The sequence below is a fragment of the Marmota monax genome, unplaced genomic scaffold, assembly GCF_021218885.2.
Source record: "Marmota monax isolate L192 unplaced genomic scaffold, Marmota_monax_Labrador192_F-V1.1 WCK01_AAM20220418_F8-fsc00040, whole genome shotgun sequence".
NCBI lineage: Eukaryota > Metazoa > Chordata > Mammalia > Rodentia > Sciuridae > Marmota > Marmota monax.
Window position 1 is genome coordinate 3,148,610 of NW_026692782.1, and position 17,244 is coordinate 3,165,853.

At 39.8% G+C, this 17,244-nt stretch overlaps 1 protein-coding gene and 1 long non-coding RNA gene across 10 annotated transcripts in view; one reads left to right on the forward strand and one right to left on the reverse strand.

Moving 5' to 3' along the window:
* Palld (palladin, cytoskeletal associated protein) overlaps window positions 1-17,244 on the reverse strand; it is a 375,619-nt gene that overhangs the window by 29,559 nt on the left and 328,816 nt on the right. For 6 of the 9 annotated variants that reach the window (XM_046447641.2, XM_046447640.2, XM_058580371.1 and 3 more), the window contains 2 exons: window positions 12,004-12,657; window positions 2,520-2,655 (listed from right to left, as the gene is read on the reverse strand). In XM_046447641.2, coding sequence (XP_046303597.1) covers window positions 2,520-2,655; window positions 12,004-12,657 — 790 coding nt within the window. The remainder of the gene's footprint in view (window positions 1-2,519; window positions 2,656-12,003; window positions 12,658-17,244) is intronic. The other 3 variants (XM_046447644.2, XM_046447643.2, XM_058580373.1) reach the window with 1 other exon arrangement.
* Window positions 4,878-17,244, forward strand: part of LOC131424287 (uncharacterized) — a 29,798-nt gene continuing 17,431 nt past the window's right edge. The window contains exon 1 of the long non-coding RNA XR_009227056.1: window positions 4,878-9,258. This is a non-coding gene — a long non-coding RNA (uncharacterized LOC131424287). The remainder of the gene's footprint in view (window positions 9,259-17,244) is intronic.

Here is a 17,244-nt window from a genome sequence, read left to right on the forward strand (position 1 = left end):
AAAACCATTTGCTAGTCCCTTCTTATAAGAGATGCCAACATTTTTGTTCTGTCAGTGGGATGATTGAGTCTTTTTTCTCTTTTCTTTCTTGCTGGGGATAGAGCCCAGGTCCACAGACATGCTAGGCAAGCACTGTACCCCTAAGATACATCCTCAGCCCTGGCTGGGGTGATTCTTGTACTTCAGCTGATTCTGAAATGCCTTAGAATTATGGATGTGGGAGGAAATTTCAGAGTTCACCTGCCCCATCAGGGGCATTTTGCAAAAGGGGTTTTATTAGAAACAGGGAATAAGGCAGAATCTAAAAAAAAAAAAAGTTATTTCAGATAAACTTCTGCATGTAGATCCAAATTCTGTTGAAAGTTCTCTAATCAGGAAAATATGTTGGGAAAATTTACAATTCCAATAATTGCTGGTTCTAGTCCCAGCTGAAACTGGGAAGTGAAAGAGATCAAGTGCCAAGCAGCCCTAAAGGTCAGAGTATTTCATTTAGTAAAGAAAGGACGGGGACAAAAAAGAGGTAGAGGTACACGTTTTGAGTGGCACATGAAGTGATTCAGCCCAGTACATTATTATGTAAATTAATTCTCTCAAAATGATTTAAAAAAATCAGTGAATTCAGTTTTCAAACAGTTTGAAGTACTTGCTGTCTTAAAACCTTCCTGTGTTCTCATGGAGAACTGTATCAACATCGGTGGGGGATTGGAGTGATCTCTACCTTGTTTCTCAGAGGCAGAAGTATCAATTTGATATCTGTTCCAACACCAGAATGTACCTGCTACCATTGGAAGCCAAATTTACTTCAAAGTGTTGTTTTTAAATCACTATGCCATATGGAAACACAAGTCCATGTTTATAAAAGCCAAAAATAAGTAACAGAATATCTAACATTAGGAAAAATGGTTTAAGAATTCCATTTTCTTTAAAGGGAAACCTAACTTTTCTTGTTCTTTTAGGCTGTCAAATGTGAATGTCTATGGAACTCATTATGAATGCCATTCGCTGCTAAACAGATAAATATAAATATATGCTTATACATAAAAGTGATATATAAAAATATGTAACAGATATGTAAAAATATAGATATGCATGACATGATTAAATAGTAGCTTACAGAAGTCTTATTTTGAACTAAGAAATCTAAGTCTATAAAGAATATTTAAATAATCTAAAAGAAGAAGTGTGTGTGTGGGGGGAGCTGGAGAGATGCCTTTACCTGGCTTGAAAAAGTTCCCATACATACTTTTAAAAAATCTTTCAAAGACTACTTGACAGAGCCAGGGAATACTTCCAGAGCATGTAATCACTTATTTCAGGGAGAAAATATTTTCTTTTGGTGAAGATCTTCTATACCCAATGAAATGAGTAACTAACAAAAAACTTACTAGAATTTTAATCCTTCTTAATCAGATTAAGATGCTCCAATAATTAAAGTCAGCATTCAACCCTCCTCCTCTATTGGCCACATCTCCCATGGTCTATTTTTACATTTTTATCTATCAATGCTTAAGAATTAAAATTTTCAGAAAACATAATTCCCATAGAGAGCTTTCCACTCTGAAAAATGTGTCTGGGAGGGAGATTTTCTATGAAGAAGCCAGTTTCTTCTATCCAAGAGCCAAGCAAATTTTCTGGTAACGTTCCAGAAAAAAGCTACAAAAGACTCCTCTGCTCTGCCTGGGGAATCTTAGTTGCTAGATTGACTTTACCCATCTACTGACGATGATATTTTGATGTGATAATGTGAAAACCAAATAAAACTTGATAAGAAAAAATTCAAGTCCAGTGGACGAAAGATAGTGTGTTTTTCACCAGATTTATATATGCACTCTACAATTCTGTAGCCTTGAAATATAACATTCCCCCTCAAGTCTAGCTGTCTTGCTCTGACAAATTAGCATGAGACTGTGGAACATAATTCTCTGTTCAGATTTCTGAGTCAACTGATATCCGTCCAGTCATCAGCTGGTAGTACAGGACTGAATTTCACCAATGATTTCTCTAGCTAAGGTATTTTTTGGGTAGAAGCAGTACATGCCACAGAACCAACTTCTCCTTTGGTACTTTTATTATAATCCACTGCTTCTGGGTGCAAACTGTTCCAAGGGCACATCTTCTCCCTCCCTCCCTAGGACCTACCCAGCCACGACAGAATCTCCATATATCTCTTTTTTTCAAATTAAAAAAAAATTTTTTTAGTTGTCAATGGACCTTTATTTTATTCATTTATATGTGGTGCTGAGAATAGATCCCAGTGCCTCGCACGTGGTAGGCAAGCACTCTGCCACTGAGCCACAACCCCCATCCCCACATTTCTTTATCATCATTACTCATTTGTTGTGGTCCCAACACTAACATCTGCCCTTCCTTCTTCCTTTCTCTCTAACTCATTAAGAGAAATGTTGAGATTCAAGGTTAATGAAAAAATCATAAGACAAATCTTAAGAACCTAAGCCTCAGGGAAGAGAGATTTTATGTGGATAGCTAATCTTCCAAGTCCAGCCTAATCTGTCAAGTACCGGCTGGCCATTGTTCAGGATGTCCTCCTTGAAGCGAAGTTTTCGTTCCAGATCTTGAATGACAGCATCCTTTGTGCCTTGAATCTCCTCATCAGAGGCTATTCTAGCAGTTCTACTGGCCTTCTTTGGAAATCCCCTACAGAACAAAAGCACAAGATCATAATGTCAGTTGTCAGGCATCTAAATCCAAGTTAGAATTCAAGTCCAACAAACAGACAGAACAACGTATCAACATGTCATTCCCACATTTTTTTTTTTTTTTAATGCTGCATCTATTTCAACTATTGTGGAAAGAACCTTGAATGTGAAAGCTGGTTTCAGAAGTTCAGGAACCACTAATTGGAACCAGTTTTCAGAGAAGGTTCAAATACCTTGGGGGAGTGTGTCTCGGTGGTTAGTCAATACCGAGAATAGGAAAGGCCTGTATTTTAGTCCCAGGGAAGCAGAAATGTAAAGTGAAATATTGATGTGATTTATAATAAGGCCTAGATTTCAAATCTGACTCTACCTTGTTTATATTAGGTTTGTGATCTTGGGTAAGTTTTTTAAAACCTCTTGTAAAACATAAAAATATATACCACATAGGAATTTTGAGAAGATTTGAAAGAGGACATATTTCTTTCATACTTTGATTCAATTTTCTAGTCCTTTCATAATTCACTTGCCTAACCCATTCTAAGTGAATACATGTTGAATATCCCTTATCTGAAATGCTTGGGGTCAAAGTGTTCTGGATTTTGGAATATCTGCATGTACATAATGAGATCTTGGGGATGAGACCCATTTCTAACCCTGAAAGTCATTTATGTTTTCTACATACCTATACACATAACTGAAAGGTAATTTTATATAATATTTTTACTGTGCCTGCTTTTTGACTGTGACCCATCACATGAAATCAGGGGTAGAATTTTCCACTTCTGGCATTATGTTGCTGCTCAAAATGTTTTGGATTTTGGAGCATTTCAGATATTTGATTTTTAAATTAGGGATGTTCAACCTGTACTAAGTTTGTTAACTTTCTTTCTGTCCCTTATATGTAGAAAAAATCCTAACTAATAGAACCTAATTTTTCCATGTCCATGTTTTCAGTTATTTGCCCTTAAAGTTCAAATGAGAGCACACCAGAGTTAGACATTAAAAAAAAAAACACTAAAGATTTTTGATACTGTGATATTTTGTGTTTGTAATGTCAAAGAGATGGTTAGTTCAACTTCAAATTTTATCCTTTTCATTGGAGATTGAGAAGGATATCATTTATTTAGGGGGTTGGGCTACGAACTTGAGTCATGTTAGTAACAGCCATAAGAATTATGATTTATAATCTCAATTTTCACTAGTATGCGGCCCTTTAACAGAAATGTGCATAGTTTGCTAGCTTTCCTGTACCTGGAACCTCCCTCCCTTCCGTTTAATGTCTCTTGGAAAGTCTCCCTAAGTCTATCCAATTAGTCATGCAGGTACCATGTTTATTTTCCTTATGGTTTCTCTCACACTAATATTATGTGTCCTTAAATGGTTTCTCTCACCATGGCTCTTTTGTTTATCACAGTACTTGTTAACAGACATGCAGATGTTTCTGCAGTGAGTGGATGTCCTGTCTCTCTTTACTTATGACCTCTCTTTCCCTCTTCAGTCAAGGAAACTTGTGCCAGAGCCATGTAACATCAGATCTCATGTAAAAAGTCAGACTTGGGACAAGTAACTACTACTAAAATGGAAGCAAAGTTCTGCACTGCTTTTGACTATAGACTTACATCTGAGACATAGAAGAGCTAGGTTTTAAAGTCACTGGAAAGATAAAATTGAAGACAGCTCATTCTCTGTTACATCAGGTATTATTGGGCACACACAGTTTTCCATTATTACTCAAAGCCTGAACAACATAACTCAGTTGCACAACTATGTGATGATGAGCAGCCTTTGTTGACAGACAGCATCACTGTTTCTGCAGGTGGCTACACTGAGAGCTGTGTTCTCAGCATTGATGAGAATGAAAGGAGTAGGAAGGTGAATGTCAAGGGGAGAATAGGTCATTTAAACAAGAAAAGCAGAGAACGGGTAAAATGACTATCACAATTGCCTCCGACAAGTAAAAAGACACCTACAATTGTCCGGATGCTTAGAAAACACTTTTCACTATACTGGACTCCTCTATGGGGACTTAGAACCACTGCTCTGAAACATTTTATAGAGAAGCAAATTTGGGTTGTGTCCCTGCAACCCAAGAATTTTATCATTTCAGAGAGTACAATTTAATTTACTCTTTGACCCCCCAATAAAACCCCAAATCATTCTATATTTCTTTTAACAAATCCATTTCCTAAAATAACCAAGATTGCCAACAGTAGAAGGACATGTAACTTAATTCTTCTTTTCCCTCTATTTTAAGAACATTTTCCTTGACTGACAGAATTTTAGGTACTCATATTTCTTTGGTTCTGAATATTCCAATAGTTCAATAGTCATTCCATAACAATAGTCATTATAATGGCCAACAGAGGCCACTATAAAGCTTGGGGAAAGAGGTAGAGAATACAGCATCTAGCAAGGTACAGTGCTAGGTTAATACATCAACCCAAATCTGGTTAAGTCTAGACATAAATAGTTGGTTTGTAAAGTGAGTTTATTGCCTGATGACATCATGGAAAACTACTATGAATGAAAAATGTTATGCATAAAAGGGTGGGAGGAAAAAAAGCTTTATCACTATAGTCTCAACATTATCTTATGTGGGATTGCAAAGACAACCAAATCCTAAAGGAAGGGCCTTCATCACAAGAGGTTAGTTAACAATCAAGTTGGGAATAAGTTAAGGAACAAACCACATGGTACTCCTAGATACAGCACAGTAAAAACTGCTGGCTAGAATGAGTGCTGAGGACTTTACTGAGGAGGTGAGTACCTGAGGCAGACTATGAAAGGTGATGGCAGGTAGCAAAGGGGACAGGAAGGAATTCAGAGGCAGCATGATCAAAGGCACAGAAGTGGGAATCAATCGCTCTCTCTCTTTCTTTCATTTAACCACCAAGGAGCTCCAAGTCTTGGGCTAGTTACCTAATGACTCTGTGCCTCAGTTTCCTCTTCTGTAAAATGTGCATATGAACAGCATGTGCCTCATAGGCCCACAACATGAGCTAGCATATGTTAAGCACTTAGAACAGGGCCTGGCATCGTAAGAGTGATCTGGAGAGGCCAACACAAAATGTCCAGCATGGAAATGAATCACAGAGACGAGACTTGCCAAGGGAAACTGAATGAATGAGGGGAAGGAGTTTAAAAGGTGCCAAGAGTTTCCAATAATGCACAAATAACCCTCACTGACTGCCCTTTCAATGCTCAACTCTGCTGTTCTAGGTGCTGGGAATACAATGCTGAACAAAACTAAGTCACAATACTTAGAAAAATTATATTGTATGGTGGAGGTGACAGAGAAAGGAAGAAAAGAAGAAGAAGAAGAAAAGGAAGGAAGGTAGTGAGTGCCACAAAGTGACAGATGTATGGTAGATAGCTGTATTAGTATTAACTATCAGCTCTCTAAGAAGGTGACACTAGAGCTGAGGCCAGGGGTCAAGGACATTGTTGGTTGTATGAAAACTTGTAGGGAGAGGGCTAGGCAGAATGGGTCAGCCAGAATGAGCCTGAGCAGGGCCAACAGATGCCATTATAAACCTTGGGGAAAGAAGTAGACAATACAGTTTTTCTCATACTTATTCTAATACAGAACCTCTCTTTTTTTTTCAGAGAGCATCTCCTTAGGGAACTGTTAAAAACAAGGTAAGGTTTAGGGTTAGCATGTAAGTTTAGTGTTAGAAATCAGAAAAGGAGTTATTTGGGAAGGGGGAGACACCAGGAAAGAAAAGCAATTATACATTTTTGAAGCAATGCTTTGGCAACTGAGTTTGTTTTCCTATAAAACTATTTCTGTGCTGGAGTTTAATGTAAAATGGTTGTGGGTTTGTGCCCCCAAATGTCACCTACTTTTGATAAATGAGGAGTAGCAACTCATTAGGGGGAAAAAAAGAGTATCTAGTGACAAAGGGATGCTTTCTGTTCATGATGGTTTGTACAATTTAAAAAGAAAAATGCTTATTCAAAGTAAATTGTTACCCAAACCAGAACTCTTCACAAAAATCCATAATCGGAGGCAAACCTTAATCAGTAAACAATTCATAACAGGCCGCCCGCATTTATACTTCATGTATACACACTCAGCCCAACTGTGCAAAAAACATTTCTGATCTGTTTACTCTGGCTTTAACAGTAAGTCATTTGCCATTTTAAAATAATATTCATGTGGTTGGGGTAAAACATTTAAAATATATACACAAGCATCTGGAAGGTAAAATCTTCCAGATTTGACCACTACCAAACCCAGGAGGTTTTCTCTCTCTTTTTTTCTTTCAACTACTGAAGAATTTTGAATATAACCATCTCTTGAATTGTTCTTCGTCAATTCTGTCAGTATATTTCATAAACTCAAATCTCCAGAATATAACATCGATTTAAGAGATCAAGAGCCTATCTAGCAACCAGAGAATTTTTTAAATTAGTTAAAAGTCTTCTTATTCTCCTCTTTACAAATTCAGTGAAATCTGAGGGTAACTAAATTCCACAAACATTACAGAGTGAGCAAACTCATTAATATACTGGCAAATATTTAGGTATCCCTTATATTCACGAAAGTAATATATTCATCTAAGATACACAAACTGAATTTTGGTAGACCAATTATTATTATTATTTTTTTTTGTACCAGGAATTGAACTCAGGAGCACTCAACCACTGAGCCACATCCCCAGCCCTATTTTGTATTTTATTTATAGACAGGGTCTCACTGAGTTGCTTACCACCTTGCTGTTGCTGAGGCTGGCTTTGAACTCAAGATCCTCCTGTCTCAGGCTCCCGAGCTGCTGGGATTGCAGGCATGCACCACCATGTGGGTGATTCAATTCTATTTTTAACAGAATTTATTGTGATGCAAATAATAAGTACAAAAATGGGTTTTGAGATCTTACTTAAGTGTTCTAATATTAAATTCTCTTCACATTATCTATTGTGAAGAATGAAATGACAAAGATGCATTGTCTACACCTATTGGTTCACTCTGTGCAACTCAGTGCAGAGCCATGCACTACTTGACAAGTCTAACTCTGAGCTGACCCTGGTGCAGAGATATTTATCAGAACCATCACTTTGTGAACTCAGATGTGGCCTTCCCTACTAATCTGTTGGGAAATACTTGCCCAGAATAGGATGTGATTTTTTAAAATGAAATCATCTGATATACTGGACCCTAACAAGTCTAATAACAAGATTCTGGGCATGTCCCCAGCCCCTTCAGGTCTCTGCTCTCTGATGGAGAATGACAAGGCTATCACCAATCTGTTTTCCTGAAAAATGAGAAAAACAGAAATCCTGAGATGTCTTCACAGCCCAATGTCCCTTTGTCAGGTTCATTTTTATTGGTTACTCTTAACCAATGTCTTGACTTGAAAACTGTCTAGAATGCCCTGCATATCTAAAATTTGAAAGTACAACTAAATCTGGTACAAACTTTTCCTTACCACTCAGGGAACTTTGTTTTGTTGCTATTGCAACAGTTTTCATAATCAAGAAATGTTAGACAACACATTTATTAGCAATAAACAGAGACACGGTTAAGTCATGCTATATACCCTCCTGGCTCAGGCTTATTCCAAAACCCTAGGAAATCTCTTCACCATTTTAGTGTAGAATGAAGACAGTGTTCCTCACCTCTCTATTTCCTATAAGTCAGGAAAGAGGGACACTGAAATATGTTTGTAAAGAGCTGAGTGGCTACAAAATATAAGCTCTGAATAGTACATCTGTAAATAAGTTCTTACTGACACATGCTCTTAGTGACAATCATTTAGACACAAAGCCCTACTTACATGAAAGAGGCAATTAAGAGACACAGTAGCAGTGTGACTATGTGGCTTTCTCTCAAGAGAACAGATTCCAGCACTGTCAATATGGGCAAAAGATACAGTGCCTATCCAATTATCGGAGATGGCTTTGATCTGATTCATGTTTCAGACTCAGTACTGCTGCTCGGAGACCAGCAGAGACAGAAATTCCTACCCTCTCTTAGGGCCAGTTTTCTGTGTGGAGAAACAAGGTTACAGGAATACATGTTTGCGAGGCATGTTCTCCTCATGGTCTCCATCAAAAGATCCAGTCATTTGCCAGTAAATGGATAGAGCTGGAGAATATCAAGCTAAGTGAAATAAGCCAGTCCCCCAAACCAATGGCCTAATGTTTTCTCTGATATGCAGATGCTAATTCACAATGAGAGAGGGGGTACTAGGGAAGAATAGTTACTTTAGGTAGAGGACAGTGAAGGGAAGGGAGGGGATAGGAAGGATGGTAGAATGAAACAGACATTATTACCTTATGTACTTATATGACTACATGACCAATGTGCCTCTATAACACGTACAATCAGAAAAAATGAGAAATTATACCCCATTTAGGTATTACAAAGAGCATACAAATCCATTCTACCGTCATGTATAACTAATTAAAACAAATAAGAAATTTAAAAAGATTCAGACATCATTTGTGTCTGTTAGCACCTCTGAGCAGGGTGACATTTCTCTGCTAGTGACCCAGTCACCTTGGGGAAGAATGTAGCTGCCTGAAGAAAGAAGACACTTGAGGAACTGGATGTGCACAAGTTCCCCAAACCGCAGTCGACCAACAACATGCTGTTGCTGTAAGTCTGGGGCAGGCCCGTCTTTTCCTTCTTGGTTTTGTGGTTTATCACTGGCATCCATAGCCTTTGTTCCCTGTCTTGACCTCTGCTACCTAGATGTGAGAGAAACAGAACCTGATCTCCACAGACTACTTAAAAACCTAGGGTGTACCAATCTCCTCCTCTACAGATTGAAATAAGAACAATGCTAAGCACACACAGAATAAAGTAGAAGGTATACAGTTGATAATAAAGAAAGTTGAGATATCTGAAAATGATATTTAAGATTTTGGTTAAAGGCAGGCATTAAAAAAAGGTCTAATGAGTTTGTTCATTGAGTCATTCATCAATTCATTTGCTAGACCTTGACATATTTGACAATAGTTTGGCAGCTCTTCAAAGTTCAAAGATGCCAGTTAGTTATAGAAACCCTGAAAGGGACACTGGATCTTTGGCAGATTATTTGAATTATTGTGAAGGATAATTACCAAAATTTTGCTTTTAATTCAGAATGCAAATGATGGATTCCACAGTATACCAGAGGGGAAAAATATTCAAAAGACACATGTATCAAACCAAAAGAATGAATTCTTCAAGATTGTGTGATTTAGCAACAGGAAAATTCCTTCAAGACAAGAGGGTAACCACATAATAATGGCTTATTGAGCTAGCACAGAGCTGAAGTCTGGAATCTGGTATTGCCACTTCTCTTTGGAGTCATAGTTCGTTCTCTCTCTCTCTCTCTCTCTCTCTCTCTCTCTCTCTTTCTACAGTTTGCCACAGCCCAGAACAGTGTGACTTCTCCATTAATTTTTAAGAAACTACAGAACTGTTTTGTGGTAACAATTATAAATATTTGGCCTCATAAAATGAGTAACTATGATAGATGGCGATAAGAGGCAAGTTTTCCTGTTACTTGAGGTTAAGTAAACCCTTAAAACTGGTATCTTCTTAAGAGGATCTAAAAGCAAAGATCAGAATAAACCACTGTTTCTTCTTACGATGATTAAAGGCACTACCACCTAATGCCTTCGAAAGACTAATCTTTGATCAAATTCTCTATGAGAAATATTAGAACAGATTCTATGGTACTTATCTTCCTGGGAAGCAAGATTTGGTACCATTTTAGTGAGAGAACTGTCAGGCATCAAGCTTCTACCCTGAATCTTTCTGGTAAATTAGCTTCTTTGTAGCCAGATGATGTTTCATTTTCTAGCAGCCAAATACAAGTTCAAAAAGAAAAGTTGAGGAGAAAGTCCAAATTTTTCCTTAGGCAAATTCCTTGACTTGACTTTCATTAGAAGTCTATTATCATATCATTACTGCACAGATTCTGTTCTTTTATTTACTTATATATGCATTTGTGCTTTTTTCCAATAAGAATCTGAGAAGCCAGATTTCCAACAGAGAATTCATGTAATCAACATTTAGAAAGTGCCCAACAAAACAAGGCTGTGAAGCTCTCTGACAACCCAGTCAAGGCCAGAGACAGAAATGCTTGTCTTTAATGTGGCATTAGTTCATTCCAGCAATGGAAAACTTTATATATAGAAGAAAATAGTATAGTTCTAAGGTCTGCCCAATTTTATTCTTTTGTGGGGTTTATTTTGTTTCTCTCTGAAGAATACTGGGTTTCTGGCAAGCTCTGAGGTAGGAGTTCAGCAGGTAGAGTTGAAAGTAATACTGAGACTGGCTTCACCATCGCTATCACCTACTCAGTTTTGAAATCTTTGGTAAAGTGAGTAACTGCTAGCTTTCAAAACTCATTTTACTCTTCTATAAAACACAAACACCTGTATGATATGCTACTTCTGAAGGCTTTACTACACTTCTGTAGATGTCCTCTTATTTAGCTTCAACCATTTTCTATTTTAAAGAGTTCATAGCTGGAAGTGGTTTTCAGACTTGTAATCCCAGGTACTCAGAAGGCTGAGGTAGGAGGCTCATTAGAGCCCAGGAGTTTGGGGCCAACCTGGGTCACCTCAGAAACCAAACAAAAAGCTGTCATAGGGTTGCCATTATAGGTTCAGGAAAGCAGATATTAGATAATTTACAAAGAGAAAAAGTGAGAGGAGTCATATAAACTACCTGTTTTCAGGGTCAGAATTGGTACCTCCATTTTTCACTAAATTGCATACAGTCTCACTTATTTGCACTAAAATGTAAATACATTCACACGCACCCCATCACTAGATGCTTATAAAAACTTAATACTAGTTAGGGTTTTTCTCAAACACTGAAGTGTATACTTAGTAACCAAACCCCTCCACATCTATTGGAATACTGAGTTGAAATGCTTAGTTTGGTGGCCACAGTACATGGGTTCAAATCTTAGTTCGATGGCTCTGTGGACCCCCACCCCCAAATTATTTTAACTACTAGAATCCTCATTTGTTTAAGTGGGACAATGATGACTCTTGGGAATGGTGTATCATGAAATAGTATATATATATAAATTGCTTAGCACAAAGATGGATAAGTGGTTGCTAGGGTCACTGTTATCACAATTATCATGAGCACTGCAGTTCTTGATGGGAATCTAACTTGGAGGAAATAGTGTTGATCTAGGTGAAGGTAAGATAACTATGCAATAACAGCTTTGAAAAGCTGCTGTGATCACTTAAAAAATCGGATGGAGGGAAATTCGTATATTGCTACAGTGGTACTCCCCGGTCGCAGACTTGTGGGCGTAGTGTCTTAGGGAATGTGGGAGCTGCGTGCAGCCTTGGGTAGGCGGGGAGGTGGAGGTGTGCGGCTGTCACTCACGCGGGGGTGACGCCCTTGGGCAGCCCCAAGGCATTGACGGCCAAGGGCGGTGGCTGCGAGGGCAGCAGGGAGCTGAGGAAGGCCGCGGGCGTCTGGCTGTGGCCGAAGCGGGCCCCGGGCGAGGCGCACTGGGAAGCCGGAGCCGAGCTCGGGAGCGGGGGCGGCGGCGGCGGCAGCGGGAACACGTCGGGCACCGGGAAGGCGCTGGTGGGGCTGAAGACCGGGGGCGGCGGCGGCGGGGGCGACGGGGAAGACGGGCACCACGAGGCCTCGGCCTCGGCCCCGAAGGGCTGCGCGAAGGGCGGCACGGGCGCGCGGCCGAACTGCTTCAGCGTGGGGGACAGGGGCGACGGCAGGCTGGAGGAGCTGGGGCTGGAGGCCGGCGTGCCGTGGCCGGACGCGGGCCCGAGGTTCTGCGCGGCGATGAACTGCTTGGGGCGCGCGTAGTTGAAGGAGCCGGAGGACTGCATGGTGGAGGCGGAGCGGGAGGTCAGCGCGCTCATGGGCTCCGGGGAGGCGGGCGACGCGCAGGCCGCGAGCTCGGGGAGGGCGGGCGGCGGCGGGAAGGGCGGCGAAGGGGGCGCGCTGCGCAGGGCGCCCGCCTCCTGCTCCAGGCGGATTTGGTTCTGGAGTTGCTGGATTTTCAGAGGGTCCCTGGGGAGACAGAGAGGAAGACACCTTCAGAGAGGGAACTGCGAGGAATGCTCCTTCTAGATAGGGAGACGGACTCTGACCACCCACGCCAGCCCCAGAGTGCACAGGGTGTTGTCCCGAAGGCTGTTGCCCCAACACCCTGGACCAAGCGCTAAGTCAGTCAAGTGTATGGGTAATGGCAGTGTCAGTTTTATATACGATGATCTGAACCCGTGTACACTGACCCTGATGAAACTTGTGGGCTTCCAAGTGCTCTATTTTAACCACACCAGGAACACGAAGGGAAGGACTTTGATGTGAGTTCTCAGTCCTCTCATATATACCAATTAAAAATAATAATTCTATCAAAATGAGAGAGAGAGGGGGAAAAACCCACTTGGTTGAAGTCATTTTTGTAGATTTGTAGATCAGTCTACTTCAGTGTTGCCACCTCTGCGTTCAGTAAATACCACAGGCTTTATTCTCTGCATTTGTTCCCTAGAGAAGGTTTTACTATATGCAGAGTTTTAGTACACTCCGAATTGCCAATGACTTACACAGACCTTAATACATACAAATAGTATGTGACGTAGCTCCAGCACACGCAAATGGTGACCTCTATCTTTAACAGTAGGTGTCCCCTAGCAATAACAAGTTATTAAATTTTGTAAGAATATTGTAGATTTAGTTTTTTAAACATTTTCTATTGGGAGTTCAAATTTCAATTTTTGCAATGAAAGTTAGTAAACACTTAGCAGATGGCTAAAATCTCACTCTTATTCAAAAGCTTTCCTGTATAGCTCAATTGAACATCCAAGATGCTTTCCTTTATTCCTGTCAGGTAGACATAAGGACCAATGGCTGCCAAAAGAAACTTCAACAGGAGGTGGCACTATAACAAGCAGATAAAACAGCAATAATTTTATGAAAAGGCACCAAACTTTAAAAGTTAAAAACAAACAAACAAACACCTAAATTTCTTACCCCAGGTGTTTAATTTCCAAAAATAAATCTTTCAGAAACCCAAAGCAATTCAAGGGATTGAAGCTGCTAATACAAAGTCAAAAAAGATTTAGGTCTGTTATCAAGTATCGTTAGATATAGGACCAGGGGGAAGTTCTAAACTCCTTCCTGTCTTTTCTTCCCTCCTGTAATTAACCAGTAAAATGATCCCACTTAAATCCATAGGAGGAGGGGGGGGGAGGAGGAGGAGGAGGAAACTTTCTTGAGAACTGAAAGGAATAAAGAGAAAATGGTTCTGTATTCTTAATCTGTGCAGAGCATCAAAGATTCTTAACAACAAAGGACTTTGTGGGGTCCTAGTGAACTTAATTTGAACATTTAAAAGCAGCTATGCCACTGGGATTTGCCACTACCCTGAAGTTCCAGATGTCTGTGTGGTTTGGGTAGACTGTCCAGCACATGTGCTCCTGCTTCCTGTGTTTAGAACTGGCTTGGGAATAGGACTCATAAAAGCCACCCCTGAGCCCTCAAACCCATTATCCAGCACTCTCACTCTGAATCCCCAAATGCTCCTTCCTGATCTTCCTACCTTTACTGTCTCTTTCCTATTTCCTAGCTATGGCAAAATGCATTCTGTTCCTGGAATCCCCTCCCATACTCTTCACTTGATTGATGCACCAGGATCAAAAGCCATCTGAGTGGCTTTCCACCAAGTTGCTTCTCCCCTACTCTCTGGTAGCCTTAGGTTCACAGCGGCCAGAGTCATAGCTGCATCTTAAGGTATTTTAAGCTTGTCCTGCTGTCAGCAAATAGCCAGCCGTATGGTGTGGCTCTGCCGAGGCAGCTGCAAACACCACATCATGCTCCGTATCTGGCATGAGGATCCCTCTGCTCCAGTATTAGCAAGTAACTCCTGAGATGCTCATCTTCCAAGACAGAATAAGAGAGCTAAGACCTTCATTTATTATACTGGTTCTAACTTTTTCCATGGGAAGTCAGACTACTCATTCAAGCAATAAAAAGAACCACCAAATTTGCTAACCCAAGTGGGCTTAGAGCTGCTACTTTAAGTAAAGCAATAGTTAAGAAATTATTAACACAGCATTTCAGGAGAAATGAATAACCAAGCATTCTAAAGATTTGCCTGTTGGTACACTTTGCAATGAAGAACTTTGCTAGGCGTTCTCTCCTGTTTTGCAGTGGTTCAGCATCCGGTGAAGAATATAAAATACACAAACTTGGAGGTGGTGGGATAAGAAGGAGATTGATCCAGTCGAATCTTCAGTGTCTGACTTGAGTTTTATGCAAATGGAAATTTAAACATTTAAGTTAAATGAGTTTGACACCTGAATTCTGACATTCTGAAATGAATAATTTTAAATAATTGTCTCAATTCTCATTAAGTTATTTTTATAAATGTTCATTTTTACAGCAATAAAAAGGCAAAGAGAATAAAAGGTACTAGAAAGTCAAGACTACATATAACTTTTGGTAATTACTTAAAAGTAATTTGACATAAAATGAAATTCATCATTTTTCTGGTTTCCCAATTATTTTCTGCTGTCCTTTCTCTGAAAATGAAGCTGGGAAATGAAACTGAATTGAACCTTTTGGAAATATCATGTAAATGATGAAAAGTTAGACTGAGTTCTGAATAGCCCTTGTCACAAGTACACTTTTGGTGTCATCTTGTTTAAATCTTCAGTTTTGGAAAAACGAATCCATTGAACTCCTCCCAGTTTCTTTTATTCCCCTCTCTTCACCCCATCCCCATTTCAAAGAGTTTAAGAAACCTCCTACTCTTATCCATTCTTCAATTCTAAAAGTCTCACTATTTAGGGAACTAAAACCATCCAGACTTTCTGTTGCATGCATCACAGGCCATTTTATAAATAAGAAAGAGGTTTTAAGTAACTTGCTTAGGGTCACAAAGCAAATTACCTGTAGAGCCAGGTTAGAACCTGTGTCTGTCCCTAGCTTTTTTTTTACATCAGGCATGCCAACATCAAGAACCTTGACCTTCAATGTGATTTTTAAAAAAATCTGTCATCATATTTCCCTCCTTAAGGACTTTATTTACTTTTATGCTTCCTGGCAGCTATGGTATCTAGGACTATCAGGATCTGAATCATTAGTCAAAGTTTTAAATATTTACATATTTAAGAACATCTAACTTAAGCTTTACTCTTTTTAGGGTGAAATGGTAAAGAGATTAGAAGGTCTTGTCATCTCATAAAAGAAATAAATACTAACTCAATGGATTCCCCTCCTATGTTATAGAAAATCAAGAACCCCCACCCACCCCAATAGTTTGTATAAATCTTTTAACAAGAATAGTTTTACAGGTACTATGATGGGGCAAAGAAGATAAGGATGAAGAAAGATATAAAGCCCAATTTATTTTCCAGTTCAGCCATCTTTCCTGCTGCTAGATTAAGGCAAGTTGGAAAAAAGTAACCAGAATAAAAACAAACCCAACTAACAGTGATATTGGGGGGAGGAGGGCGAAGGCCAGATTCACAGGTAGACCTTATTGGCTTGAAACCCAGCTTGACCAACTACTACTGCCTATGGGTGGGGTCACTGGGAAGACTGAATGAGCACAGCATTTGGTTCATATTATGAACTTCAAAAAAGTTCCACAGCAGAAGAGAGTAACCACATCAATCCTGGTCACTTTGCAAAATGGTCCTTTAAAAAATGGAGGAAGCAGCCCCATCACTGCAGCAGATTTTCCTCTTTTCTTGTTCCCATTCCAAGTGGCTGGCAAAGGAACAGCAGTGGCAGGTGGGATGGAGTGGCAGAGGAACTGGAGATGAGGAGGAGAGAACAAGACCAGCCAAGATGGTGCTGCTTCCTTCGTCTCTCTTAGTCAAAGCCACAGGGCACCTATTATGTGCCTAGTACTGGACTGACTCACAACAACCCTGGGAGGGAGTTATTACTATCCCCACTTTTTAAATGTCCCCATAGATGAGTGAGGTCAAGTAACTTGTCAGAGGGCAGAACCTAGCTGTGAAGAGCTGGTTGGCTCATAAAGCCTTGTGCTACATTGTTCTCTCCAAAGTAAACAAAATAAGTTCACTAGAATGTTAGTTATTATTACTACATATCACTTTTTCTCTAGAGAACTATTGCTCAGGCTCAAAATAAATGATGTGAAAGGAAACTTCTGGAAAACAACTTTTATGTAAATTGGAAATTCCCAGTGTATCTCTTGGGAGCAATGTCTGGATTGCAAGAAGTAATTTGTACCCTGCTCACACTAATAAAGATGGACTATTCATAACTGTCTGGAGAAATTCTTGGGATCATGAAGCTGGAAAACATTTATGACTTCAGAATAAATACACTCTTAATGCATTTTCTTTCATTTTTGATTATGTAACACAGAAGCCATTGTGTAATGAAGAATCCCAATACGATGGCACAGTCTGATCCGTGAGCTCCTCTGATCTTACTCTTCATATGCGTTTTGAAGTGGGGACTAACTTTCAGCATCCTTACGACACTCACTAAACATGGCAGACTCGTCACTGTCAAGGATGACAATGTCAACTTCTGCAGTTTCTGTACCCCACAGGGTTCATTAGGCATATTCAGTAGGGATACTACATTTCTAGGGCTCCAAACCAACTGTGGAAT